Raw genomic sequence first — 27,058 nt, forward strand, 5'->3', positions numbered from 1 at the left:
GGTTGTCTTTGATTGTCTTGTTGATTGACTTATTGATTATCTTTTATTTTGTTTTAGTTTCAAACTTGTGAGTTGTATTTTAATTTCTGAACATCATGGAATGTTTTAGTTTCAAACTTGTGGGTTGTATTTAATTTATGAACATCATTTTTTTTTTTTGAGGAAAAGGTAAGTGAGTTTTATTGAATTAGCTCAGAATGGAATACATCTTCCAAATCATTGGGCAGCTCTTCTACCCAAACATCAATATCTTCAGTTATAACTGCTCTCTTAGCTAAGGCATGGGCTAAATTATTACCCTCCCTACAAGTGTGTACAAAACAATAACTTCCTAGAAAAGAGCTCAGACAACGAATCTCATCAATAATGTGACCGAACAAAGTGTGGCATGCTCCTGTCGAGTTTATGGCTGTAACTACTCGGAGGCAGTCTCCTTCAAAAATCATTTGGGATAAGCATAAATCCCTTGCTAGTGTCACTGCTCCGCTCGCTGCTAGAGCCTCAGCATGCTCAACTGACTGAGGCATTGGGATCCTTTGGCTTAAAGCTCCAATCATTGCACCTGAACAGTCCCTAACCACCACACCTATCCCAGCGAAGTTACACTACTCAAATATCACCGCATCGAAATTTGCTTTGTAAACACCCACTGGTGGTGGTGACCAGCCAAGCCGAGGAACCCGTGGGACTGGGCTAGGGCCTTGTTTATGGACGTCGAAGAATTCCACCATCATGTCCTTCGCTCTCTTGTGAATCTCATGTAGGGGCCATATAGGTTGTTGCACACGGATTCTATTCTGTCATTGCCATAGACTCCATGTCGTAGTGGCGAAGACAGCCACGTTGAAGACTGAACCTTGCTCCAAAACTACCTCAAGGAGATCCAAAAAAGATCAATAAGCCTTCTAATACAGTTTGGCAAAGCAAAAGCTGGATTTCCAAATAGCCTTCGCATGGTCACATAACCATAGCACATGGAGTGTCGTCTCCTACTGCTCTTCACAAAGTGAACAAGTCTTGTCCACAGGGATTTGCCGACGTGCCAAATTTTATTTTGCAGGTAAAGAATCCTTGGCTGCGCGCCAGATAACTGATAAAGTGTTTGATTCTTTGGGGAGTTCTAATCTTCCAAATCCGTTTCCACACATTCTCAACCGCTCCACCAGAAGAAGGAGATGAATTAATGACTTCATTTGCAAGCATGTGATAAGCTGTTTTTACCGAGTAACTACCTTCAGGCGACATTGGCCATACAAGACAGTCCGCTTGGCTCCACTGACTTACATATATTCTCCTAATTACATCCACTTCCCACGGATAGAACATGTTCTCCAGCAACTCAGTATTCCACTCTGTAGTATTAGGATAAAACAAATCCGACACTTTCTCTAAGCTTGCATCCATCCTTGGCGATATTATTCTACCTCTTCCAGGTTCAGGGAGCCATTTATGCTCCCAAATATTAATGGAGCGCCCATCACCAACCCTCCAAACAGCCCCTTTTTGAATCATGTCTCTCGATTGTAAAATACTTCTCCACGCATAAGACCCTTTCGAAGAGATAGGGGCCTCCAAGATGCTACCATCCGGAAAATATTTAGCACTTAGGACCTTGTATAATAAAATCTCCCTTATATGATGCAACCGCCAAACCTGCTTAGCAAGCATAGCCTTATTGAAGTTTTGGATATCACGAAAGCCCATACCCCTCACTGATTTGGATGAACACAAAGTGCTCCATTTCACCCAATGGATCTTCTTTGTCTCCCCTTGCCCCCACCAAAACTTCCGGATCATTGCCTCAATATCTTTGCATAGGCTTATTGGGAGCTTAAAGACACTCATTGAGTACGCCGGAATTGATTGGATAACTGCCTTTATCATGATCTCCTTACCGGCTTGTGAGAGCAACTTTTCTTTCCATCCTTGCATTTTAGACCAAATGCGTTCTTTAATTTGGGTGATGCAATCCTTTTTGTTCCTTCCCACAAAAGAAGGAAGTCTCAAATACTTTTCATAATGCTGGATTGCCGGTAGGCCAAGAGACTCCTTAATTGATTCTTGGGTAGTTGCATCCGTGTTCTTGCTAAAGAAGAGAGTAGTCTTCTCCTTATTCACCACTTGGCCTGATGCTGCTTCATAGGTGGCTAGGAGTTCTTTTATTTTTTCACATTCCTCCAAAGTGGACCTACAAAATAAAAGGCAATCATCTGCAAAAAAGAGGTGGGTTAGCTTTGGACCTCTTTTGTAGATTGAGAAACCATGAATATCCCCAGTACCAACAGCCCTTCTGAGTATGGAATTTAGACCTTCTGCACAAAAAAGAAAGAGATAAGGAGACAAAGGGTCCCCTTGTCTAATTCCCCGAGTTGGTGGCATCATTCCTTGTGGCTCCCCATTCACCAAAATGGAATAGGAAACAGTAGTGATGCACTCCATAATCAGTGACACCCAAGATCTATGAAATCCCATCATTAACAGAATTTTCTCTAGGAAAACTCATTCCACCCTATCATAAGCCTTACTCATGTCAAGCTTTAGAGTCATGAAACCTTTTTTTCCCGTACAACTGGTATTCATATGATGCAATGATTCAAAAGCAATCAAGATATTATCAGTAATCAACCTGTCGGCAATAAAAGCACTTTGTGTTTCTGAAATGATAGTATTCAGCAGAGGTTTTAACCTATTGGCAATAACTTTACTGATAATTTTGTAAATCACATTGCATAAACTTATAGGTCTAAATTCAGACACTCTTTCTAGATTTTTAACTTTTGGGATCAAAGCAATAAAAGTATGATTAATTGACTTTAAAATAGATCCAGAATTAAGGCAAGATAAGACAGCTTGAGTAATGTCCATACCCACATCAGACCAATATGTTTGGTAAAAAAGTGGAGGCATACCATCTGGTCCCCGGGCTTTTAAGGGCGCCATTTCCTTTATTGCAACCTTTACTTCTTCTCCTGTGTACTGGGCAGTAAGCTTTGCATTCATTTCCAACATGACCACTTCCTGGACACCATCTAAAATGCTCTCTATATTCTGTGGGTTAGATGTTGTGAATAAGCCAGCATAATAGTCAACAATTAACTTTGAAAACACTCCCTCCTTTGACTACCAAACTCCACCATTATCCCTAAGGCCTCTGATAAAATTTCTATGCTTTCTTTGGGTGGCTGTACCGTGGAAGAACTTTGTGTTCTTATCTCCACTTTTGATCCATTGGAGTCTAGACCTTTGATGCCATATCTGTTCCTCTTTGTCATATAACATATTAAGCTCTGTCTTCAATGTTGCCACTTCTTGATAGTTCCCATCTCTCACCGAATTTGCTTATGCTTGCCACAGTAATTCCTTTGTCTCCTTTATCTTTTTTTTCACATTACCAAAGTGGTGCCGACTCCACTTTTTCAGCTTTTTCTTGCACCACTTTAGTTTTCCAGCCGCTACATGCATCGGAGTACCGTCCACTTGGGTTGCCCATGCTCTAGAAACCGTGTCTTTGCATCCCGGGTCTACTGTCCACATCGCTTCAAATCGAAATGGTTTACGCTTCCATCTATGGCTTTCCCCATTAGGGTCAAGGGAGAGTAACAGAGGTCTGTGATCAGACGTGAAGTAGTGAAGATGTTCAACTCTGCTTGTGGGAAACCGGTCAAGCCACTCGTAGTTAGCAACGCCCCTATCCAACCGCTCCCAAACCAACTCTCCCCTCCGTCTGCCATGCCAAGTGAAATCTGATCCTGTGTATCCAAGATCAGTAAAACCACCTTCGTCAAGCACCTCCCGAAACGATTGCATGAGATTATGGGCCCGCGGCACCCCTCCACTCTTATCACCCACCTCCAACAATTCGTTAAAGTCGCTGAAAACACACCACGGTAGTTTCAGTTTCGAGCATAACATACGTAACATAACCCATCCTTCATTTCTTCTAGATGTATCAGGTTCTCCATAGAATCCCGTCAAGCGCCATGCATTCTCCTTGCCTCCATGCACAATGCCGTCAATGTGGTAATTTGAGAAACTATCAACCCATACTACCTCTTCATCCCTCCATAACATAGCCAAGCCTCCTCCTCTACCACAACTAGGAATTGTAAAACACCCATCAAACCTTTAAACGACACCGAACCCATTCCATATGTTCTCTATCCAACCATGTCTCAGACAGAAACACGATCGCGGGACCTTTCGCTTGCACTAACTCTACAAGCTCATCCACTGCTCGGCGGTTCCCAAGCCCCCGGTAGTTCCACGCTAAAAGATTCATTGTTGTCGGCGGGGTTGGGAACCAGCCGCCACCGTTATCAGTTTGTTTTCCTTAGCCACCTTCTTCTTACTCACCTCAAACTCACTGTCTTCATCATCCTCGTCTCTGTGCATTCTCTTTGTTAACAAAGATAAGTTTTGTTCTTTAGGCTCACTAATGGTTCTGTCTCTACGGACCCAGCCCCTAACTTTTATTTTTCCTTCCTTTTGGGCCGAGTTTGGGTTCAAGTTTAAGCCCAATGACTGGTGCCCACTTATACTCTGTTGTTTTGACTGCTTCGTACCTTCCTCTGAGTTGTTAACTTCCTGTGTTTCCTTAATTTCCTCAACGTGATCAAACTTTGTCAACTCGTAATCAATGTCCTCTAACTGCTCCTTAAAATCAGCTTTCTGCACATCCTTAATCAAATCTGAAACCATCACGCCATTCAAATTAATTTCCATAACGGTACAGGTCTTTTTACTGCCTTCCGGATATTGCGAGCAAGCCTTAATAACAGGGAGGTCACCCACCGGACAGCCACCGGACTCCACTCCCCGCCGGTTAGACATCTCGACTTCATCATCTAAGGGCGTCACCTGTTCCGTATCATCACCTCCATCTTTCCTTGGTTTCGGTTCCTTCCCCTCCTTTTCTCCGTTTTGATCACCATCCTCAGGACATTCATCCTCTTCCATCCCTGCCACACGGATCACTGTTCGCCGAGATAGGTTTGGCGTTGACGCACGTAGCCATGCCCAAACTATTGATCCCTTCCTCTCAGAGTACCTCTACTTTTTTCCCACAGTGGACATTCTCTATCGCTGTGCGGCAACTTACCACACCAGTAACATATAGCAGGCAACATCATGTTTTAATTATTATCTACTATTACTCTTAAATTTGGTATATGTTTATATAATGTGAAAAAGTATGCTTAGCAATACATTAAAAATATAAATAAAAATATTTTTAGAAATTTTTTAATCGCAGCACTCACACCCTACTTTTTCAAAAATTGTCAAGTCCCGCACCTACACCTGAATCCAGAAATGCACTCGTGCTTCATAGATCGAGCTACAAGGCTCTTGGCCAAAGATAATTGAATTTTTAATCTTGCGGACACCACTAAAACTGGCCACATCTGAGAAATTCTACAAGCTAATCTATGATACAATCAACTACAATAGACACAATTCTTTATTTGCATTGAAAAATCCACAAAATCCATACACACAGATCCAACAACAAATGTCCTAGAGATAGCCACAGTACTAGAGTATAAAAGTTAATAAATATAACCAATCAACTATCAAAGTCAAAAGATTCAAATAAACTGAATTTTGTGAACTACACACAAACATGGATACTGAACTAAAATGAATCATACAGTACCTTCATATAAATTACAAGGTAAATCTTCAAGCATTTCAAAACTACATCTTCTTATCATAAGACCAAATTGAACAAATAAGATTAACACAAATATATATATACATACATACATATATATATATATATATATTTAACCAATCACAATTTCAATACCAAGAAGAATAAATAGAAGACATGAAGAATGTGAGTTTAGGAAAACTTACTCTTTCGTTTACCAGTTCTGAGCACTTTGAACATTTCATCTTCAGCCACAGGCCTCACTTGAAGAAGAAAAATAAATTCCAGTCATGAAGCTTGTCTGATTACGGGTAATACAAAAGCCCAATTAAGGGATATCGCAGCATAACCACCCTGATTCACCCACCCAAATATATACTTGCCAATGCATGCACTCACGCACTCACAACACAACTAAAAACAAAATTTGTGGAGGTGCAAAATAGACATACTGATGCAAGAAAAGTTGTTCTTACTTTGGGTAAAGGAACTTCCCATTTCCCAGCCTTCTCTTTCCTCTTTTGCTTGATGGTATTGTTGAGAACCTATTAACATTGTAATGTCAGATTGATAAATAGAAAGGAGAGTCTCAAAAATATGTCTTTGAGATTAAAGGTGTAACTATACTTTTGCTCGTGTAGTGTTTTCACGATCCAGCAGATAGGCAGGAACAGCTCCTTTTGAAATATCATCATCCACTTTGTGCCTGGTGGAGGATTCCTTGTGCATAGCCAATCTGTTTTCCATGCAAATTAAAACAAAACATATTAAGTTAACTATAAATGAATAGCAGGTAAAGATAACTTGTTCATTACAGAAAAATATGTGATTGGTCATGAATCACAAGTTGCATTAGAAGGAGGGATAGAGCAATGTTTAGAGCAACAATTGGTTTTCGAATTTAGACTGGTTGAAGGGCAAGTGGTTGAGCTGACACATGCATATATATACTTGCAGGGTTTAAGTGATTTTATAAGGAACTTCTATTAACGAATGGATTGAGAAAATAAAGAACTTTTGTACCACAATGATGCCATCCAAAAAAATCACCAAAAATATTGTATCATTTTTATATTCCCAATTTTTATTCATAATTCATAGTCGGGGGAGAAATGATTTGAATTCTAGATGTCTTCACTGGAATCACCAAGAAGTGTCAATTGAGTTACGAGGCTCTTGGCATATTTCCAATTTACTATGCCACCAAACAAGAAATATCAATCACAAAGAAGATCATATTAGCAACTACTCAAAATTTCAACCAAGATATATCAAAAAATCCTACAAATTCTTGGTGATTAACACCACTACCATATTCATAGTTAGTGTCACAATATAGGGTGCATTTTTGTATAAGCTATTGGAAAACTATGTTTTGAGTTTAAAATGAGTGTTTGTAAAAAAGCTATGCGGAGTTGTGGTTGCAAAACAGCTTTTAATCTCCCTAAGCTCCTAACCAAACGGACCCAAAAAATGGTTTATCACTCTTAAAAGACCCAATAACTCATCTTTACTACAGCACCAACATTCATGCCCAAAAGTTTTATATCACTCAAAATAAAATAAAATAAAAATCACAGCATGCCACATTAACAGCGAGAACTTTCACACACATTCTAATAAAAAATAGAGAAAGCAATAACAAAACCACTCACGTTTTCTTCAACTCTAGTATTTTTGAAGTAGATAAGACTAACCTATGGCACTGCAGGTTAGAGCATCTCCAGCAATCTCTCTAAATTTTTGTAAGTTTGGAGAGTGAACAGTGACATTTACTTTTACCTACCTACTTTTTGAAATACACTTTCTAACAGACTCTCTATCCTTTCTCCATCTCATTTAAATATTCTTTCTTTATTCTTTCTTTATTATTTCTTTAATCTTTCTTTATTATTTTTTAATCTTTTTTTATTCTTCCCCAATAACTATATTTTTCAAATTCCTAACAGCTATATTTTTAAATTTCCCAACGGTAGCATTTTCAAAATTTTCATCAATTATATAGGCTTTTTTTTTAAGGGTCATATTTTTCAAATAGTAATATTTCTCAATAGTCATATGTTTCAAAAAGACTTGATAAATTTTAAGATTTACATAGGTTTGATAAATTTCAAATTACATAGAATTTTTAAAGTACTTGTACAAGACACATAGTCATGAAGATCAAGCCACAATTAGAAGTATTCATGAAGATCGCATAGTCTCTCATCTGTTGGCTAAAGCAATATTATTTCAACTTAAGAATAAAATCTAGAACTGACACACAATTGTAAAGAACATTATGTATTAAATTAACCCCACTCCTCCTATCAACAACCAACAAATAAGTGATGATACCAACAGGGGCTAGTCATGGGAAGCATATATGAATCTCATCAGTACTACATTAAAGAATAAAAACATCAATACAAAAGAAGTTTGACATTTCACAGTTAACACTAAACACTAAACCTGCCTGTTTCATTGTAGCAAGCTACTGATACAAAAGAAGCTTTACATTTTAAAAGTTAATGGAAATTAGCTGTAAAGTTGAACATCATCTTGGATATATGTATATAGTACAGTAGGATCACATTGCAACAAAACAAAGTGAGTGACCCAACATATAACCTTAGTCAGTAGAATCATATTGTAACAAAAAAAAGTTTTAAGCGCTCTCTTAATCATACAAAACAGGAGCACCCCATGTCAAGCTAATTCCTTCACTTTTCAAGGATTTCTATTTGGCATTGATGAATATATTCTTGTTGTATTGGAGGCAACGCACTTACATCCATCATTATAATCTCTTTTTCCTCCTTCATATTCTCCAATCTCAATTTTTCTATTTCCCTATCCTCTTTCAATTTTTCCATTTCCAATTCCATTTTCATTTGTGCTATTGTAAGTTGTCTATCCTTGAGATGAATTCGTGCCATCTCTTGCTCATGGTTTGCAAGACATCCTTTTTCAATAGCAGCTATTTTCATCTCATTCATTTTTCTTCTTTCTTCCATCATGACATTTAATAAGGCTTCCATATTTGAAGATGTACCTTCTTTGCTCTTTTGTTTTTTCACTCTTTCTTTCTCAGTCTTCTTGCTTGGTGGTTTCTCCAATACATTAGGAACATGTGGGATATCTTCATCCTCTAAATCTATTGGCTCTAGATTAGAAGATGAAGATATTGTCTCAAGTCTCCCTCTTTTTGGTTTATGCTCTTGAATAGTATGCAACCATTTTGGCGAGTGCTTCAAAAGATTCCAACAATGTTCATATAAAAATGTGGAACCTTGGCGTGTTTGATACTGTTGTCTTGCCTTATTAAGCTGAAAAATTAACAAATATATTATTATTAATATCTTGAAATAGTTGAAACAAATTATCAAACTAACACAAATTTTTTTGTAAGATGTACCTTGTCTTCCTCGGTCATACCACTTTGATTCATTGAATCAATTTGTGACAAATACCCACAAAACTTATTGGTGCATTGTTGAATTGTTGACCACTGATTCATTAGAGAAGTTTGAGTACACGTAGACTCAAAGGTCTTCCACTTGTGGCAGTAGTCTGAAATTCTTTTCCAGTAAGTTCCTTTTTTTTTTGGTTAGTACTTTGCACTACATCTTGGTTAACATTAAGAAATGCAGATACAAGAAGATTGTCTTCTTGGATGGAGAAGTTGGCACCACGTTGTGGTTTCTTAGCTATGGATTTAACCTCGGGTGGAGACATTTGGCTGACTACTTGAGCTTGTGAAACACTATCTTCACCACTTATATGTGAATATCCTATCACATATTCATTATTAGGATCTTCTAAAAGATCAGTGAAAGATATAGCTCCTGGAATATACGGATCCATCCCTAGAAAAAAATAATAATATACTGTAAGAAACCCCTTAGACAGGTTTCACAACCTGAAAAAAAATAAATAAAACAAAAGCACTAAGGCAGATTTCACACCCTGTAGAAACCCCCCGAGTAGATCATATATTGAGCTCAAAAAGGCATAACACATGTAGAAACCAATGGTAAATTAGGTCCTGGTATCACTTATCTATTGGCTCAAGTACTTAATGGTTAAGCTTTCTCTAATTGAAACTTTGGACCATTATTTCCTCAAAGTTTATTTCCTATTGCCAGTGTCTTGTAAATTCTTAATTACCTTATTGCTTTGGTGCAATGCAATTATCCTTCCACTATAAAGTCAGTGTCCCTCTTATAGGTATAGGGAAAAAAAATATTAAGCTTATCTAAGACCCAACATAAAGAAATGTTTATAAATTACAATGCTGAAGCATCTCACATCAAAATTTCAAAAATATTTCCATTGTTCACACTAATGTCAGGTATCCACCAAGAATCAAAAACAAGGGAACAATAAATTATAGAACAAACACAAACACAAATCCAAATTCATTTCAAGATTAACCTAAATCTGAACCCATTTTGAATTCAGTCCCAAACCTGGAAATAAACAATCAAACCTATTCCCTTTAAACCCCAAAATCCAAATCAATAGCAAACAGAACACAAACCCATCATATACGGTATCTACCAAGAATCAAAAACAGGGGAACAATAAATTATAGAACAAACACAAACACAAATCCAAATTCATTTCAAGATTAACCTCAATCTGAACCCATTTTGAACTCAGTCCCAAACCTGGAAATAAACAATCAACCCTATTCCCTTAAAACCCCAAAATCCAAATCAATAGCAAACAGAACACAAACCCATCATATACCCAGAAACCCATTTTTCTAAACTCAAAAAATAGCCAATTAGAAATATGATTTCAAATGATTGAAGTTGGCATACCAATTTGATTTTAGCTTTTGTGAGAGAAATCCAGGATTGTTAATCTTCCAGAGATTGATCTGTGATCATTTGCAGATCACCCTTTGTAGCAGAAGGAGAAAAAGAGCAGAGAATAATTGTTCACGGAGAGAATGAGAAAAAAAAAAGAAGCAACTACAACGGAGAGAGAGAAAGAAGCAACGGAGGAGAGAGAAAGAATTGATATAATAAGTAGTTGGTATAATTTTTTAATCCAAGAAATTCAATTGCTAATGAACAGTAGTTCATCAGACTTGATGAGCTACTATTCATAAGCAAAAAAAAAAAATTCATGTATGGAGAGTCTGTTGGAGAGGTCATTTGTGAGTTTCCTCTCTACAATAGAGAGGATTTTGTGTATGAAGAGCCTATTGGAGATGCTCTTAGGTCATCCTTCCCCACAAAGATTAGCTTTGTCGCAGTCTCTTGTACCAGATGTTATTACCTGCAATATTAATAAAAGGTTTGATTGTTATGTTTGTCCTCTTGCCAAACAAAAAAGGTTGCCTTTTTCACTCATCTATTTCTTCTTCCTCTTCTTGTTTTGACGTAATACATGCTGACATTTGGGGTCCTTATTCTAGTCCTTCATAAAATGGATCTAAATATTTTCTTACCTTAGTAGATGATTATAGTAGATGTACTTAGGTCTACTTGATGAAACAAATCTGAAACTTCCTGCTTGAGTCAATCCTTTTATAATCTGATTTTCACACAGTTTAAGGTTCTTATCAAGATCTTTAGATCTGATAATAGACCTGAGTTTGCTTTGACTTCTTTTTATGCATCTAAGGGTATCATACATCAACTTAGCTATGTGGAAATTCCATAGCAGAATTCAGTAGTTGAAAGAAAGCATCAACACCTTTTGGTTATTGCTAGAGCATTGAGATTTCAAGCAAACCTTCCTATAAAGTTTTGGGGTGATTGTGTTTTCATTGCAACTTATCTCATTAATAGAATACCTAGTCCCCTTTTGCATGATGTTACACCTTTCCAAATGTTATTAGGTCATACTCCTTCCTACAGTCACCTTAGATCATTTGGTTGCCTTTGTTATGCTTCCACATTGACTAGAAACAGGTCCAAATTTGATCCCAAAGCAAAGACATGCATGTTCCTTGGTTACCCCTTTGGGACAAAAGGTTACAAACTTTATGATTTAGCATCTAGAACCTGTTTTGTATCTAGAGATGTTATTTTCAAAGAATCCATTTTTCCTTTTAAACACTGGTTTTCAAAATCCAATTCTATTCCTTCTTCCACACTTTCTCATTAAATGTTTCTAAAACAACTTGTTCTTCCAGAGTCTAGTACACCTACTATTTCAGTAAAGTTTACACCTCCTTATGCTACGGATATAGCAACACCTCCTGATGAGTTTCCTAATCTTATTCCTGATAATTCTGACCTAGAGCACTCTAATTCAACTTCTATTGATCTTGTTCCTCCTATTGATCAACTTCTTGTTCCTCCACCAGTACCTCAACCTTAAAGGAAGTCCACTAGACCTCATAAACCATCTTCTTATCTTCATGATTACCATGGTGACCTTGCTTTTGCACGTGTTAGCTTCAACTTCCCTTACTCAGCCACATGATTCTATTGCCTCTGATGATTCAAATATTCTCCATCCCATCTCTTCTTCTCTATCCTATGATAAACTCTCCACTAGTCATAGGGCATTTGCTCTTACTTTGTCCATTTCTAAGGAACCTGAATCTTATGCTAAAGCCATCTTAGATCCCAGACAACAAGATGCAATGAAAGCTGAGATTGATGCTCTTAAGGCTAATAACACTTGGATTATGTGTAAACTTCCTCCCGGCAAGGTTCCTATAGGGTGCAAATGGGTTTACAAAGTGAAATTGAAGGCTGATGGTTCTGTGGAGAGGTATAAAGCTCATTTGGTAGCTAATGGGTTTACTTAGACTCATTGATTTTTATGAGACTTTCTCCCTTGTGGTCAGCTTTGTGACAGTTAGAACTTTGTTGGCACTAGCTGCTGTTTATGGTTGGCATTTGACACAACTTGATGTCAACAATACTTTTCTACATGGTGATTTCCATGAAGAGGTATACATGATTCCACCTCCTAGATTTGGCAACAAGGGGGAGGTTTGTAGATTGATTAAGTCTCTCTATGGTCCTAAACAAGCTAGCAGGCAGTGGTCTGCAAAGTTGTCTTCCATAATTGTCAATCATGGATTTGTTTGATCCAAGTCTGATTATTCTATCTTCACCAGAGTTCAAGGAGGTTCCATTATCATCATTTTGGTGTATATTGATGACATATTGATTGCAAGCAATGATGTGGATGCAGTGAACTCTTTCAAGCAATTTTTGGATGACAAATTTAAGCTTAAGGACCTTGGAACTTTAAAGTACTTTCTTAGGCATGATGTGGCTAGAACTGCAAAGGGTTTGTCCTTGTGTCGAAGGAAGTATACCTTGGATCTTCTTGCTGATACAGATTTGATGGCTAGTAAACCTGCAAGCATACCTATGGAGTAGTCTGCAAAATTCAGTAACTCCATTGGTGAACCAGTTTCAGATCCTTCATAGTATAGAAGGTTAATTGGCAAGCTTCTCTACTTAACTTTGACCAGGCCTGATATATGTCAGTTCATAAATTGGGTCAATTTATGAGTTCTCCTAAAGTACCTCACTTACAAGCAACTTACAAAATTGTCAAATACTTGAAGAAGATACCAAGACAGGGTTTGCTCCTTTTTGCAGATTCAAGCTTACAATTGAAATCTTATTGTAATGCTAACTAGGCAGCTTGCCTTGATACGAGGAGGTCTATTTCAAGTTTCTGTGTTTTTCTAAGGGATTCATTGATTTCCTAGAAATGTAAAAAATAGCAAGTTGTTTCAAGATCCTCAGCTGAGTCTGAGTATAGGGCTATGGCCACAATGACTAGTGAAATTGTATGGCTTATTGCTTTGCTCAAGACCTTTGGGGTGAATCATACGCAACCTGCTTTCTTGTATTATGATAGCAAAGCAACTTTGTACATTGTTGCAAATCTCGTGTACCATGAAAGAACAAAGCATGTTGAGGTAGATTGTCATTTCATTAGGGAGAAGATTCAAGATGGTTTTATCAAGACTTTCCACATTCCAACAAGGCATCAAATAGCAAATTTCTTCACTAAAGCTCTTGGGAAAAAGCAGTTCTTTCACCTTCTTTCCAAGATGAACTTGATTAATATATACAATTCATCTTGAGGAGGAGTGTTAAACTGTGTGGAAATGAAGAATTGAAGAAGAACTGCATAAGCTACAAGTAGTTTAGAATAGATATGCTTAACCTGCAAGTAGTTTTGTTTATAGATAATTAGTTAAGATTTTTGTTTTGACAATTGTCAATACTGTATTAGCTGGACTAGAAGTTAGTTATAGGAGTTAGTTGTTTTCCCTTCTCTGATCCTCATATATAAAGAACAGAGCTTAGTTATTTATGTATAGAAGAATTCTTTCACATACTATTTTCTCTCTCACATGGTTTCCTTGATTTCCACCATTGTTGAAGATGTATGTGCTCAAATTCTAACAAAAACTACCTTAACAACTTTAGCATGTTGGAAATATTTTAGTGAATAAACAAGTTTTATACAATAAATAATAACTCAAATAATTTGCAAGAACATAAAATAAAAATGAAATTTAGAACAATCTCACAATGCTAAACTCGGTACGATTGATACTCTTGGTCAAATAACCCCCAAGATTTGATTATAGTGTCAACTTTTATGATGGACGCACTTCCACTCACGGAGGTTTAAGAACAACCTTCTAATATTGTCTTTCCATAAAATTGTAGAAAAATATGTGGGAGAAAAAGATAATAGAAATTGTGTATTTGGAAATATAGAGCAATAGAAAAGACTTGTAGGAAAGGGTGTAGTGATGGGTACCATACAAGCTATTCAAGACAATAATAGCTTATAGTTATTAGTTACTAAAAACTCATAAAAACCCAACAGCTAGATTACCCATTTTGCCTAGCAGCTATTTTTCTTATAATTACCCAACGGCTATTTTATCTTTTATTGCCCAATATAAACTCCCAACGGCTATAAAATAAAGAATAATAAAAGTGTTTGAAATACACACCCATACCAACGTGGCATTATTCTCAGAGAGAGAGAGAGATTATCCTACCTATCACATCCTAGTAAAATCAGTTCACTACTTATAAAAAGAATAGAAAATCTTGGATCCAATTATGACAAAGCCCACCTTTCTTTTTTTTTTGGGAGAAAAACTCACCCCTTTAGGATTCAATAATCACTTGAATACAATTTTAATATAAGTCAAGTTGTTTGCTTCATTTGCTTAAACTCACTTTTTATTTAATTCTTTTAACAAATAAGCTAGTCAAACGCACGCTTAAGAATCCACAAATCACTATCATTGAATGCTTGAAACTCATAAGCATTTTGTTAGAGATGGTGGTTAATATTTTGAATTAGAAGTAATGTTGGTCTCTAGGGTAGATGCTTCATGGAAAATTCAATGTATTGGGTTAGGTTTCGTTGGTGGCACTACAAATTCATTGTGATTCCTTTACTAAGATCCAAAATCTACAAACACTTGCACCGAGAAAAGTTGAAATCTTAATTCTTAACATAAAAGATTCTCACCTTGCTCTCCGTTGTTGGGTCTTTAATTCAATTGTAATATCTATCATGTCCTCATTAAATTCTTTTTGGGTTCATAGACCATATAATTATATAATTGATATAGAAGACCCCCTCTTCTTTTAAAATCTCCTTCGTTGATTACTCAATTTTAAATTTATGATTTATTTGTATATCTGATCTTTATTTTTGCTCTTTCTCTTCAAGTATTAAAACCTCAGATTTGTTTATTTAATTTTATTTTGAACACGAATCGAAATTTACATATTTAAACTTGATTCATTTTCTTATAGATCAAGTTTGAGCTTATTCACAAAATAATTTATTAATTTATTCTTTTCCTATATATATATATATATATATAGTAAAATTATGACTAAAATTTTTTTAGTCTTCACAACACAAATTTATGAATTTTGATTAGGAATAAATCGTATATATTATCAACAAACTATAAATAATAACTTAATATTATATGAACCTATTCATAAACTAACATAATCCAATCTCAAATCTATAAAAATGTATCTTTAGACAATATTTTTCATACAAAACTCTGATTTTTTTTTTTTTTTTTTAAATGCAAAGCACACAAAAAGGTTACCGTTAAAGTCAAATTGGGCTGGACGAATATAGGCCCAGAAACAACAAGCCCACATTTATCGACGCGCAAAAAACACGATGAAACGGTCACTTCAACAAAAACTGCCACGTGTAACTCCTGTCGGTCTTTAATCTTTAGCCACGAAGGATTCCTAAAAGGGCACAATCGTCATTCCATTAAAAAAAAAAGGACGCCGACTTTTTTGTGAATATTCGAAACTCGTCACCACGGGAAAATCGGTTTCTTAAAGAATCCAATTCCGAGGGAAAAAATTTCAGAGAGATGGGGCTGCTTTCCAACAGGTATTTTCTTTTGATATTCCTTTTTTTTTTTTTTTTCTTTTTCTCGGATTACCCGTTTGTTTACCGAGAAATCGTGGGGAAAACAAAATTTGGGTTTTCTTTGATACTGTAAAAAGATTTCAAATTCACTGTTGCTTGTGTTTTCCGCTGGGTTTGCTCGGCAACCAAACGGGATCAAGGGGGCATTATCGTAATTTACACAATTTGTTGAAATTTACAGAGTGCAAAGGGAGAGCCTGAAACCAGGGGATCACATATACTCGTGGAGAACTGCTTATATTTATGCTCATCATGGTTATTATCTTTTCTTTTCTTTTTTTTTGAATTTATTAATATGATATAATTTCGTGCTTATAAGCTTTGGGTGTCACTGAATGATTTGATTAATTGCTTGAAGCACATTTGTCTGTGTATATTTGTGTGAATGAAAGAAAAGTTTTTTTTTTTTTTTTTGCTCTATGAAGATTTGTAATTTGTTATAAGCTATGTGGGTACTGTTATTGATAAATGGGTATAAGTATAACCCGATCAGAGTTTTTTTATTTTCCAAATAATTGTTTGGGAATGTAGTGTGGCCAAACCTGCATTTGTGGAATTCAAGCATTGGAAGAAAAAAAGAAAAACAAAACACTTTAGTTTTAAGCCGATTTGTGCTAACCGTTGAGGTTAACATTTATGATTTTCATTTGATGGTATGTCGTTTAATGTACCTAACTAACTTAAAGAGAGGGGGAGAATGATTTGTCAAGTGGTTTATGTGTCGCAGTGATTGAAATTTAGTAGTTTAGCATTAAGGGCCCATTTGGATTGAGAGGGAAGTGGAGGGGAGTAGAGTACTACACTAATCTACTCTCCCTCCCTCCCTCCCTCTCAATCCAAACGGACCGTAAGATCTTATCTAGAACTGCATTTTATTTAGAGAAAGAGTGACTTTTTGGTGAGATGAGATTTCGAACAGATTTTGTATAGAAGGGAACATTGCCATGTATTCCTTCAATCAGCATCTATAAGGTCTTTGGCAATGAGCTATAAAGTGACACTTGCTCCTTCCAAAAGATTGAAGGAATAGGATGAAAGGTGAATTCTTTCCATGGCTGCATTGTCTATGGCTCTATGCGTCAGTCTGTATTAGGAATTATTGCTCCCTGACCCAGAAGTTCCTCCTGAATGCGCATTATGACACCATTTTCTCCTCTTCTTGTTAGTTTGTGACTGATATGCAAGTCGTATTCGACTTTTGGACTGTTTAGTTCATCAGTTGTTGAGATAAAGAGACCTTTATGGCTTGAGTTGCAACGTTAAGAATTTTTTATTATGATAAATTTGCTAATAATTCCTTAAGTGAATATGCTGAGTATAGATTTTACCTCTTTTTATTTTAAGAGGGACTTTCTACCCGAACACAAGTTATTAGAGCTTATTTATTGGAAATCTGGGTTCGTGAAATTGTTTCTTTACCTCTTCCGATGACATGTCTCCAACTTGTGCTTTCCGTCTCCTAGTGTTTGCCTATTCCTTTGTTTGGCTAGGCTACTAGAATTTGATATAACTACAAAAAGAAACAACATTCATCCTTTACTGGTATAGTATTTTTTTTTTTTTTTTTTTTTGTTTATCTTGACAATATATCTATTCTGCATCTTAACAAAAAACAGGTATCTATGTTGGAGATGACAAAGTCATTCATTTTACTAGACGTGGCCAAGAAGTAGGAACTGGGACTGTGCTGGATGTCCTCTTGATTAGCTCAGGACCAGCCCGATCTCATCAGCCCTGCTCCACTTGCGCTCCACCAGAAGAAGGGAGTGGGGTCATGTCCTCATGCCTGAACTGCTTCCTTTCTGGTGGTGTTCTGTACCGTTTTGAGTATTCTGTCACCCCTGCTCTCTTTCTTGCTAAAGCACGTGGTGGAACATGCACTCTTGCTGTCTCAGACCCAGATGATGTTGTGGTCCATCGAGCAAAGTACCTGCTTGAAAATGGCTTTGGCTGCTATAATGTGTTTAAGAACAACTGTGAGGACTTTGCTATCTACTGCAAAACCGGGCTTCTTGTGGTGGAACAAGGAACAATTGGTCAGAGTGGCCAAGCTGTTTCTATTATAGGGGGGCCTCTCGCAGCTGTTTTATCTACACCACTGCGTCTTGTTACTACCAATCTGTATGGAATGGCTGCTACCGCTGTTGCAGTCTACTGTGCTAGTAGATATGCTGCTGACATTGGCATGAGAAGGGATGTTGTGAAGATGTCTGCTGAGGATATGACAAGGAGGCTCGCAACAGGCTTACTTCAGGTGGTTGAACCCCAAATTTCAGCTACTCCTGCCCGTGGATCTCCCTTGCTTCTCACTCAATGATGTAATGTAATCTTTTTTCATTTGGTTCAATAACTTGTTGGGATTATGGTCCCAATTTACGGATTGTGCGCCTCTTTGCCGTTTGATTGTGAAACAAGGCATTTGTTTCACTTGTCTCTTCTCGTTTGAATGTAAACTGTTTTCACATTTGTTTAACTAGTCTGAATTGTCATCCACTGTTATTCTACAGTACTTTGAAAATTTAATTGGTTTGTGAACTAAACTATGCTGTCGATAAATAATTAAGTATTACAATTGGAGAGTTGAATTGTGCTGGTCCTTCGAGGGGAAAAAGGGGGAATCTCAAAGCTAATCCTAACGGACCCATAGATGATAGAACAAGCCCCTGGGCCAAAACCGCAGCTGTGGCTACTCCACTTCAACGTGCTTTAGACAGAATCGAGGGAACAATTCTTAACTTCCATTGTTACCTCAATGGGAGTGCTCGATGCAAGCGACTGAGAAAAATCATTGAATCTATCATGTCAACATTTATTATCCTGATCATTGTCACCAATTTTACTTTAAATGCAACAAGACCGTCACTCTATAGGGTTGGATGAGCACCTTAACAACTTGTACCCTCAATTTACCTAAAAGGATGGTGTGTTGTAAGAAACCCCACACTTTATAAAGAAATGGATCACAATGAAGAATTTTAATAGCACACTTAATTTCTCAAATCTCAACTTGTTGGCTTGTGCAATTATGAGTGGAGACATTTTTTACCTTGTGCAACTCACCACTCTATATTGCCCACTCACAATTGCATAAGTTAGCAAGTTGTGAAATTGAGTGTGGAAATGATTGTGTTTGGCGGATTAGATCATATCTCCACTCAAGAGAAACCTTTAAAATACCCTTTATAAGCAAAAAAAAAAAAAAAAAAGGTATATTCTTTTCAAAAACTTCATTACAGTTCATTCCAAAGATTTCTCACTTATTTATTCTTCCTAGGTTCTCCAATCGACCCCATCAATTTATCAAAATTCTAAAATGTAGATTATTGAACTATTGTAAGCTCCAATTCAATGAAATTCAATATGTCTGACACCTTGCTTGATTGAAATCCTTAGTGTTGTTCCTCTTTCATGTGGTGCTTGCCAACTAGTGTCGTAGTTTGAAGGCCTCAACCACTATATTTTGCAGAACTCTTGACTTATTTCTTTTGCACCAAAAGCATGGGTGGCCTTTGTGAATACTTTCAATATGCCTATTTGTTAACACTTTCTTAAGTTACACATTTTCAAATTACATATATATTTAAAACTTCACTTTCTTTCCCCCCTAAATATGGCATTTTCAAACATCCTCGTTTTCAAAAAACTAAAATAAATTTGTACCAAACAGGTGATAACACACCAAAAGAAGAAAGATATGTCTTGGATGAATGGTTTCATAATTGTGTCATGGGAACACTAAGAAGAAAGAATATATAGATGGATAGTAATCACTTAAGGAGACTACTCAAGAGAAAGATGCATGATTTTTCACTCCATAAAAGTAAAAGAGGAAAGATATATTTTTTCCAACTAACTTTAGGCATGTAATATGAGGTGTCCATTTACTGTTTACAAAAGTCTATCTTCTTGCATGCCCTTCTTATCCCTCCCTCTAGCTCAGCAAACGAACTTACTCCACAATACCCAATAATTTCAAATATAGAAAATAGAAAATTACATGTCATTTTCGAGGACAAACTTATGTATGACCATGTTGTAGGCATTTAGTCCGTCAACTTAACCATAAATCCATGTTTTCTCTCCCAATTATAAGTAGGGATTTTCTTAATCATGTTGGATTAGAAAAAATATTTCATGCATCCAATATAAGCATCTCCCTTTCACCGAGTGTAAATCACACAATGATAGGGTTCACACTGTGAGTGTGAAAAGGAGAATGCATATACAAAATGCATAGTATAATTATCGGTATCATTGGAGTGTAAGGCCGTAAGAGCATTCACATTAAGAATGGTATATACCATATGTTAGTTTAATTTAGCATAAAAGCCCAAAACAACCTCTGCATCTGGACTTCTAAAAAGCTATTATTGCAAAAATATTTGGAATTGTGCTACAGTGAGATTCTAAATGTAGAATCACACTGTAACTCAATTCTAAAACAAAACATAATATTTTATTCATTTTACTGTTTGCTTTATCTAACTCCTCCCTCTCTCACCGATACTCTCATCTTCGCTCTCTTTTTTTTTTCTTTTTTCTTTTTTTCTTTTTCAGTTCTATTCTCTCATTCAATCCCTCCCCCTCTCTCGTCCCTCTTCCTTTTTTTTTTCTTTTTTTCTTTTTTTCCCTTGAATCAAGGGTTTGATGTCGTTTACTGTTTGCTTTATCTAACTCCTCCCTCTCTCACCGATACTCTCATCTCCTCTCTTTTTTTTTTTTTTTTCTTTTTTTTCTTTTTCAGTTCTATTCTCTCATTCAATCCCTCCCCCTCTCTCGTCCCTCTCTTCCTTTTTTTTTCCTTGAATCAAGGGTTTGATGTCATGGCAGATGGGTTTGATGTGGTGGAGCTCATGGGTTTGATGGTGGGTTTGGATGTCGTGGGTCAAATGGTGGGTTTGGAGGCGTGAAGCAGGTGGTGAGTTTGGATGTCGTGGGTCAGGTGGTGGCAAGGTTGTGATCGACATTTGAAGGGTTTGGTGATTTTGTCATTTGATTCTCACCGTGGCTATGACTGGTGTTTGGATTGGTTGGTTGGGTTGCAGGGTTTTTAGTGGGTACTCGGTGGGTTTTATTTATTTTTATTTTTATTTTTTTTGGGGTTTTTTGGTTCTGGTAGGATTTTGTTGGGCAAAGGGCAGTGGTGGCGTGGTGGGCATTGTTTGTTTAGTTGTGGTCGGTGCCAAAGGTTGAGGGAAAAAGAGAGGAAAAGGAAGAGAAAGAGAAATAGTAAAAAAAATGAATAAAAAAAAATATTTAAATAAAATGGGAAAAAAAATAGAGTTTTGAGATATTAGGTGTATTGTAAAATAGTATAATATAATTGATAAAATAATTTTTTGAGATGGTAAAATAAGATAAGATGCAATTTTCGGATGTGAATGCTCTAAATGCTGCTTTTTAAGGCTTAAATGTTGTTATTCAAGGATTCTCAAAAAAAAAAAAAAAAAAATGTTGTTATTCAAGAAATCCGGTTAATAGTAATTAATAAACAATTATAAAACATAAGCTTGACAATATCAGATAATCTATCCCTTGATACAACTGTTATTTTACCAAAGATGCTAACTCACCAAAAAAACAGCCAAAAACAAAGGGGCTCTATAACAAAATTGGGTTACACAAGACTTTTTAAGACTCCACTTTTGGGCTTAGAACCCTGCTTCAAACATCATTGATGTTCACACCCAAATTTCTACCGTTGTCAGTAAACCTCTTAGACAAGCAGAACAGCGTTTATACAACCATCATTCTCAGGGTTATTTGTCACCTGAGCATATTTTCCTGCGTAAACCACAAAACTAATGAGACATATACTGATGGGAGTTGAAAAAAGGTGTGGCTAACAATGCCAAGTTATAAAATCTAGAGGACAATCTTACCCCATACAACTTTCCCAGCAGGTGTAACCAGACCCAACTCACTGACATTCACCTGAAATTCACAGTAATAGGGGAAACAACCATGTAAGCCTACTATGTTGACTGTTTTTCAATGGACTAAAGAAATTAACATTTGCAGGAAAACTGTACCTCAATGATGGTTCCCCTTGTCATCACACCAAGAGAGGTATACATCTGACCATTAGGATTTTTCTTTACTCCAATAATGTCAAGATTGAAAGTGCATTTGAGTTCAGGGTGTGTCACATGAGCTTTGGTGAACCGCAACCCTGAAGGACGGATAAAGCGCTCATACTTCGGGGGTTTTCTTGTAAAAGCAGGACCCACAAATGTCGCTTTTGTGATCATCCTCTTCCACTGCTTGGCTGCAAAAGAGATCAGGCTTAGAGTGTCAGCAGCTTCGCTAGTGACTTGAGATTCACGTTTTCATCATAAGAAAACAAAGATAATTGTTTGTTTTTTTTTTTTTTTTTGGTTGATAATTCAATAGTTGGGACTGGGGGGGATTTGAACCCTTAGTCTTCATTGCACCTCTTAGTCTTAGCTCAATTGGTTGACACCTCTAAGGTGTCAACCAATTGAGGTACAAAGCTCTTGGCCAAAGATAATTGAATTTTTAATCTTGCGAACACCACTAAAATAGGCCACATCTGAGAAATTCTACAAACTAATCTATGATAAGATCAACTACAACAGACACAATTCTTTACTTGCATTGAAAAATCCACAAAATCCACACACACAGATCCAACAACAAATGTCCTAAAGCTAGCCACAGTACTAGAGTATAAAAGTTAAGAAAAATAACCAATCAGCTATCAAAGTCAAAAGATTCAAAAAAAATGAATTTTGTGAACTGCACACAAACATGGGTACTGAACTTTGCCACCTAATAAATAAAGGTGAGAAAACTAAAATGAATCATACAATATCTTCATACAAATTACAAGGTAAATCTTCTGGCATTTCAAAATTACATCTTCTTATCATAAGACCAAATTGAACAAATAAGATTAACACACACAAAAAAATAAAAAATTAAACCAATCACAATTTCAATATCAAGAAAAATAAATAGAAGACATGAAGAATGTGAATTTAGGAAAACTTACTCTTTCGTTTACCAGTTCTGAGCACTTTGAACATTTCATCTTCAGCCACAGGCCTCACCTGAAGAAGAAAAATAAATTCCAGTCATGAAGCTTGTCTGATTACAGGTAATACAAAAGCCCAATTAAGGGATATCGCAGCATAACCACCCTGATTCACCCACCCAAATATATACCTGCCAATGCATGCGCTCACACACGCACAACACAACTACAAACAAAATTTGTGGAGGTGCAAAATAGACATAATGATGCAAGAAAAGTTGTTCTTACCTTGGGTAAAGGAACTTCCCATTTCCCAGCCTTCTCTTTCCTCTTTTGCTTGATGGTATTGCTGAGAACCTATTAACATGTAATGTCAGATTGATAAACAGAAAGGAGAGTCTAAAAAATAAGTCTTTGAGATTAAAGGTGTAACTATACTTTTGCTCGTGTAGTGTTTTCACGATCCAGCAGATAGGCAGGAACAGCTCCTTTTGAAACATCATCATCCACTTTGCGCCTGGTGGAGGATTCCTCGTGCATAGCCAGTCTGTTTTCCATGCAAAACCAAACATATTAAGTTAACTATAAATGAATAACAAGTAAAGATAACTTGTTCATTATGGAAAAATATGTGATTGATCATGAATCACAAGTTGCGTTAAGAGGAGGGATATAGCAATGTTTAGAGCAACAATGGTTTTCAAATTCATACTGGTTGAAGGGCAAGTGATTGAGCTGACACGTGCATATATATACTTGCAGGGTTTAAGTGATTTTATAAGGAACTTCCATTAATGAATGGATTGAGAAAATAAAGAACTTCTGTACCACAGTGATGCCATCCAAAAAAATCACCAAAAATATTGTATCATTTTTATATTCCCAATTTTTATACATAATTCATAGTTGGGGGAGAAAGGATTTGAATTCTAGATGTCTTTGTTGGAATCACCAAGAAGTGCCAATTGTACGAGGCTCTTGGCATATTTCCAATTTACTATGCCACCAAACAAGAAATATCCATCACCAAGATCATATTAGCAACTACTGAAAATTTCAACCAAGATATATCAAAAAATCCTACAAATTCTTGGTGATTAACACCACTACCATATTCATAGTCAGGGTCACAACATAGGGTGCATTTTTGTAGAAGCTGTTGGAAAACTGTGTTTTGAGCTTAAAATGAGCGTTTGTAAAAAAGCTACGCGGAGTTGTAGTTGCAAAACAGCTTTTAATCTCCCATAAAATGGTTTATCACTCTCAAAAGACCCAATAACTAATCTTTACTACAGCACCAACATTCATGCCCAAAAATTTATACCACTCAAAAAAAATAAAAAATGAAAATGAAAAAAAAAAATCACAGCGTGCAGCATTAACAGCGAGAACTTTCACACACATTCTAATAAAAAATAGAGAAATCAATAACAAAACCACTCACGTTTTCTTCATCTGAGCCTTCTCAGCATAACGCTTCTTGGCAAACATCTTGCCCTTAATACCCAGAGCCTGTTTTCATTCACAATTCAACCACAACCCCAACCCCACCAAAAATTAATCAATAAAAAATAAAAAATAAAAAAAAAAACGATAAATTTAGCTCTAAACTCAACAAAAACATTGTAAGAAAAAAGAAATGGACCTTCTGGGCAATCTGAGAGCGCTTGTGGACTTCACGAGCTTCCTTCTTGCGCTTGCGCTCGAAGTGGTCAAGGCGGTACCCATATCTCTTTCTGTGAAGATCTATGTAATCTCCTTGAGGCTAAAACAACAACAACAACAACAAAAATTAACAAAATCAGTGCACACAAAATTATCTATGAAATCAACAAAAGGAAACTATAAAGAGAGAGAGAAGGTTGAGAAAAGCGAACCATGGCGGCGACGATGAGTTCAGAAGCTTGGTTTTACAGAGATTGATTGTGAGCGCAGAAAGAAAAACCCTAGTCGTTGGATTTTGGGGGTTTTTGTTGTAATGGATCCGAAACGTTACGTACTTGTCCAGATTGAAGGTTTGAGAAAACAAGAAGTGGGCTTCGGATCGACCCATTTGTGTTTGGGGATCTTTTATATGGGCTCTCCGGCCCAATGGAAGAAAGCAACAAAAGAGTTAATGGGGGAATTTGATAATGAGCACATTCTCAGCCCATTGGTCTCATAATATATTTAATTATTTCATTTATTAAATTTTTTTTTCTTCTCAAAAAAAAAAAAAAAAAAAAAAACTGGCCTATTATGATGATAAATATTAGGGAAATTTTTTTTTTTTTATAATAGTGTTGACAATTTGTCAAGGTAATAAGTTGTAATTGAAGCAACATCACTTTTACATTGATTTATTATTGACAAAATTTTGATGATGTATCATTTACAACATACCACGATACACATAAAAATTATATCATACCACATAAATAGTATAAAAAAGAAATGTGATAATTTTTGTGTCCTTAGATTTATTGTTCAAAATTGCTCATATTTTAGAGATTGCAAGCTTTTTGGGACAGTAATAAAACATGGTATTTAGAGCAAGATGTCATAAGTTCAATCTATATTTCCTCTACCTTACCTCTTATTTAAATCTCACGTGTTGAGTTTCACCTATTAAACGGTGATTTGAGTCCATATGTGAGGGGGAGTATTATAATTATGTGGCATTGTGGCTAAAAATTTTAATTTACAATTTCTCAATAGTTTAAATTTTTGGGACATTTAGTTTTTTTATCATTTTTAAGCCATGTCTGCATTGTGTTAGAATTTTTTTTTTTTTTTTTTTTTTTTTGGGGTCCCAGACATAAGCCATGTTTGCAGTATTATAACCAACAGACAGGCCAGCAGGCATTTGAATTTTGATCAATTTGTTGTTGTGTACTAGCATATGTCTTGAGTTAGAGAAACCAATTGGAAGAGATTTTAGCCAAGTGTAATAGTACAGTAGGAGATAGAGACCTAGCTGGAGTTCTGGGTATTGGGGCCTGAATGTTGAAGCTGTGTGTTAAATTTCATGTCACTTCATTTAGCAAACCCAGAAACGAAATGACAATTTGTTGTTGTGTACTAGCATATGTCTTGAGTTAGAGAAACCAATTGGAAGAGATTTTAGCCAAGTGTAATAGTACAGTAGGAGATAGAGACCTAGCTGGAGTTCTGGGTATTGGGGCCTGAATGTTGAAGCTGTGTGTTAAATTTCATGTCACTTCATTTAGCAAACCCAGAAACGAAATGACAAGTGTTTGCTTTCCAGCAGTACATATGTACCCCCTAAGCTTGACAGCCATGCATTTTTTAGCAGATAGTGTGAGAATCTACTTCACAACAAAGTTTTCTGGATGAGATTTATCATTTATCTCCACTCTCCAATAATTGACAAAAAGATTGGTGGTCTTAAACTCTTCATTGAAGATGATTCTACTACTCATTTTCAATCAGTGAGGGTTGCATACTTGCAGATAAGCTAACTACTGATATGATGTGTGGGAATTATTCTCTCTTAGCCCCCACTTTCTTATCTTATTATTTTCCTTTTTTCCAATATTTGAAAGGTTTATCCATTCCTCCCACTACCAAAGCAACGAGGCAGTATCTCACTGGTTGCTCCATAGAATGGGCTCATAAGATAATTACTTTAATAAAACAGAGAGATTGATAGAAAACGATTTTTAAAATGGTTTTTCTTATTGGGTGCGTACACTTGCCTCTTTGCTTTTTCATCTTTTTTGTTGCACATATTATTCCTTAACCTAGTTGATTTATTTTGATCAAGTTTCTTGGCCTACATTCTTGATAAGTAAGTCTTTGGTCCAGATATTAGCTCCATGGACCAAATCAAAGGCTGCGCATGTAGATATACATAATTGATTGTATATTCATCACTTTTTTTTTTGTGAGTGTTGTGTGTCCACATGTAAGTGTATTCAATCGTTAAAAATTAATAATTACCAAATGCATCTAAAATATGCATTATTGCATTCATAATACATAAATTCTAT

General features: G+C 36.2%; 3 protein-coding genes across 3 annotated transcripts; 1 reads left to right on the plus strand and 2 right to left on the minus strand.

The window, feature by feature from the left end:
• Nucleotides 1-8,218: 8,218 nt before the first annotated feature.
• LOC115952800 (glutathione S-transferase T3-like) lies at nt 8,219-9,142 on the minus strand. Its single transcript, XM_031070073.1, has 2 exons — nt 9,048-9,142; nt 8,219-8,958 (listed from the first exon to the last, which is right to left on the minus strand). Exons 1-2 carry the CDS (start codon nt 9,078-9,080, stop codon nt 8,353-8,355), a joined length of 639 nt encoding a protein of 212 aa, XP_030925933.1. The 5' UTR covers nt 9,081-9,142; the 3' UTR covers nt 8,219-8,352.
• A 6,767-nt stretch (nt 9,143-15,909) lies between these two features.
• On the plus strand, nt 15,910-18,609 carry LOC115951206. The gene is made up of 3 exons (XM_031068394.1): nt 15,910-16,030; nt 16,251-16,324; nt 17,686-18,609. The coding sequence occupies exons 1-3, from the start codon at nt 16,011-16,013 to the stop codon at nt 18,384-18,386; spliced, it is 795 nt and encodes a 264-aa protein (XP_030924254.1). The 5' UTR covers nt 15,910-16,010; the 3' UTR covers nt 18,387-18,609.
• A 2,917-nt stretch (nt 18,610-21,526) lies between these two features.
• LOC115951304 (ribosome biogenesis protein NSA2 homolog) lies at nt 21,527-25,066 on the minus strand. Its single transcript, XM_031068497.1, has 9 exons — nt 24,944-25,066; nt 24,712-24,831; nt 24,511-24,578; nt 23,505-23,613; nt 23,355-23,423; nt 23,085-23,142; nt 22,102-22,337; nt 21,952-22,003; nt 21,527-21,853 (listed from the first exon to the last, which is right to left on the minus strand). Exons 1-9 carry the CDS (start codon nt 24,944-24,946, stop codon nt 21,786-21,788), a joined length of 783 nt encoding a protein of 260 aa, XP_030924357.1. The 5' UTR covers nt 24,947-25,066; the 3' UTR covers nt 21,527-21,785.
• Between the last annotated feature and the right edge of the window lie 1,992 nt (nt 25,067-27,058).

Source organism: Quercus lobata, chromosome 7 (assembly GCF_001633185.2).
Source record: "Quercus lobata isolate SW786 chromosome 7, ValleyOak3.0 Primary Assembly, whole genome shotgun sequence".
Lineage (NCBI taxonomy): Eukaryota > Viridiplantae > Streptophyta > Magnoliopsida > Fagales > Fagaceae > Quercus > Quercus lobata.

Bases quoted from the DNA above. Each gene is read 5' to 3' on its own strand.
- LOC115952800 (XM_031070073.1), bottom strand. From the start codon at position 9,080: ATGAATCAAAGTGGTATGACCGAGGAAGACAAG. The intron at 8,959-9,047 runs GTACATCTTACA...TTAATTTTTCAG, and splicing joins GTATGACCGAGGAAGACAAG to CTTAATAAGGCAAGACAACA.
- LOC115951206 (XM_031068394.1), top strand. From the start codon at position 16,011: ATGGGGCTGCTTTCCAACAG. The intron at 16,031-16,250 runs GTATTTTCTTTT...TGAAATTTACAG, and splicing joins ATGGGGCTGCTTTCCAACAG to AGTGCAAAGGGAGAGCCTGA. The intron at 16,325-17,685 runs GTTATTATCTTT...AACAAAAAACAG, and splicing joins TTATATTTATGCTCATCATG to GTATCTATGTTGGAGATGAC.
- LOC115951304 (XM_031068497.1), bottom strand. The intron at 23,614-24,510 runs GTGAGTGGTTTT...CATGGAAAACAG, and splicing joins AAGGCTCAGATGAAGAAAAC to ACTGGCTATGCACGAGGAAT. The intron at 23,143-23,354 runs GTAAGAACAACT...TTTCTTCTTCAG, and splicing joins GGGAAGTTCCTTTACCCAAG to GTGAGGCCTGTGGCTGAAGA.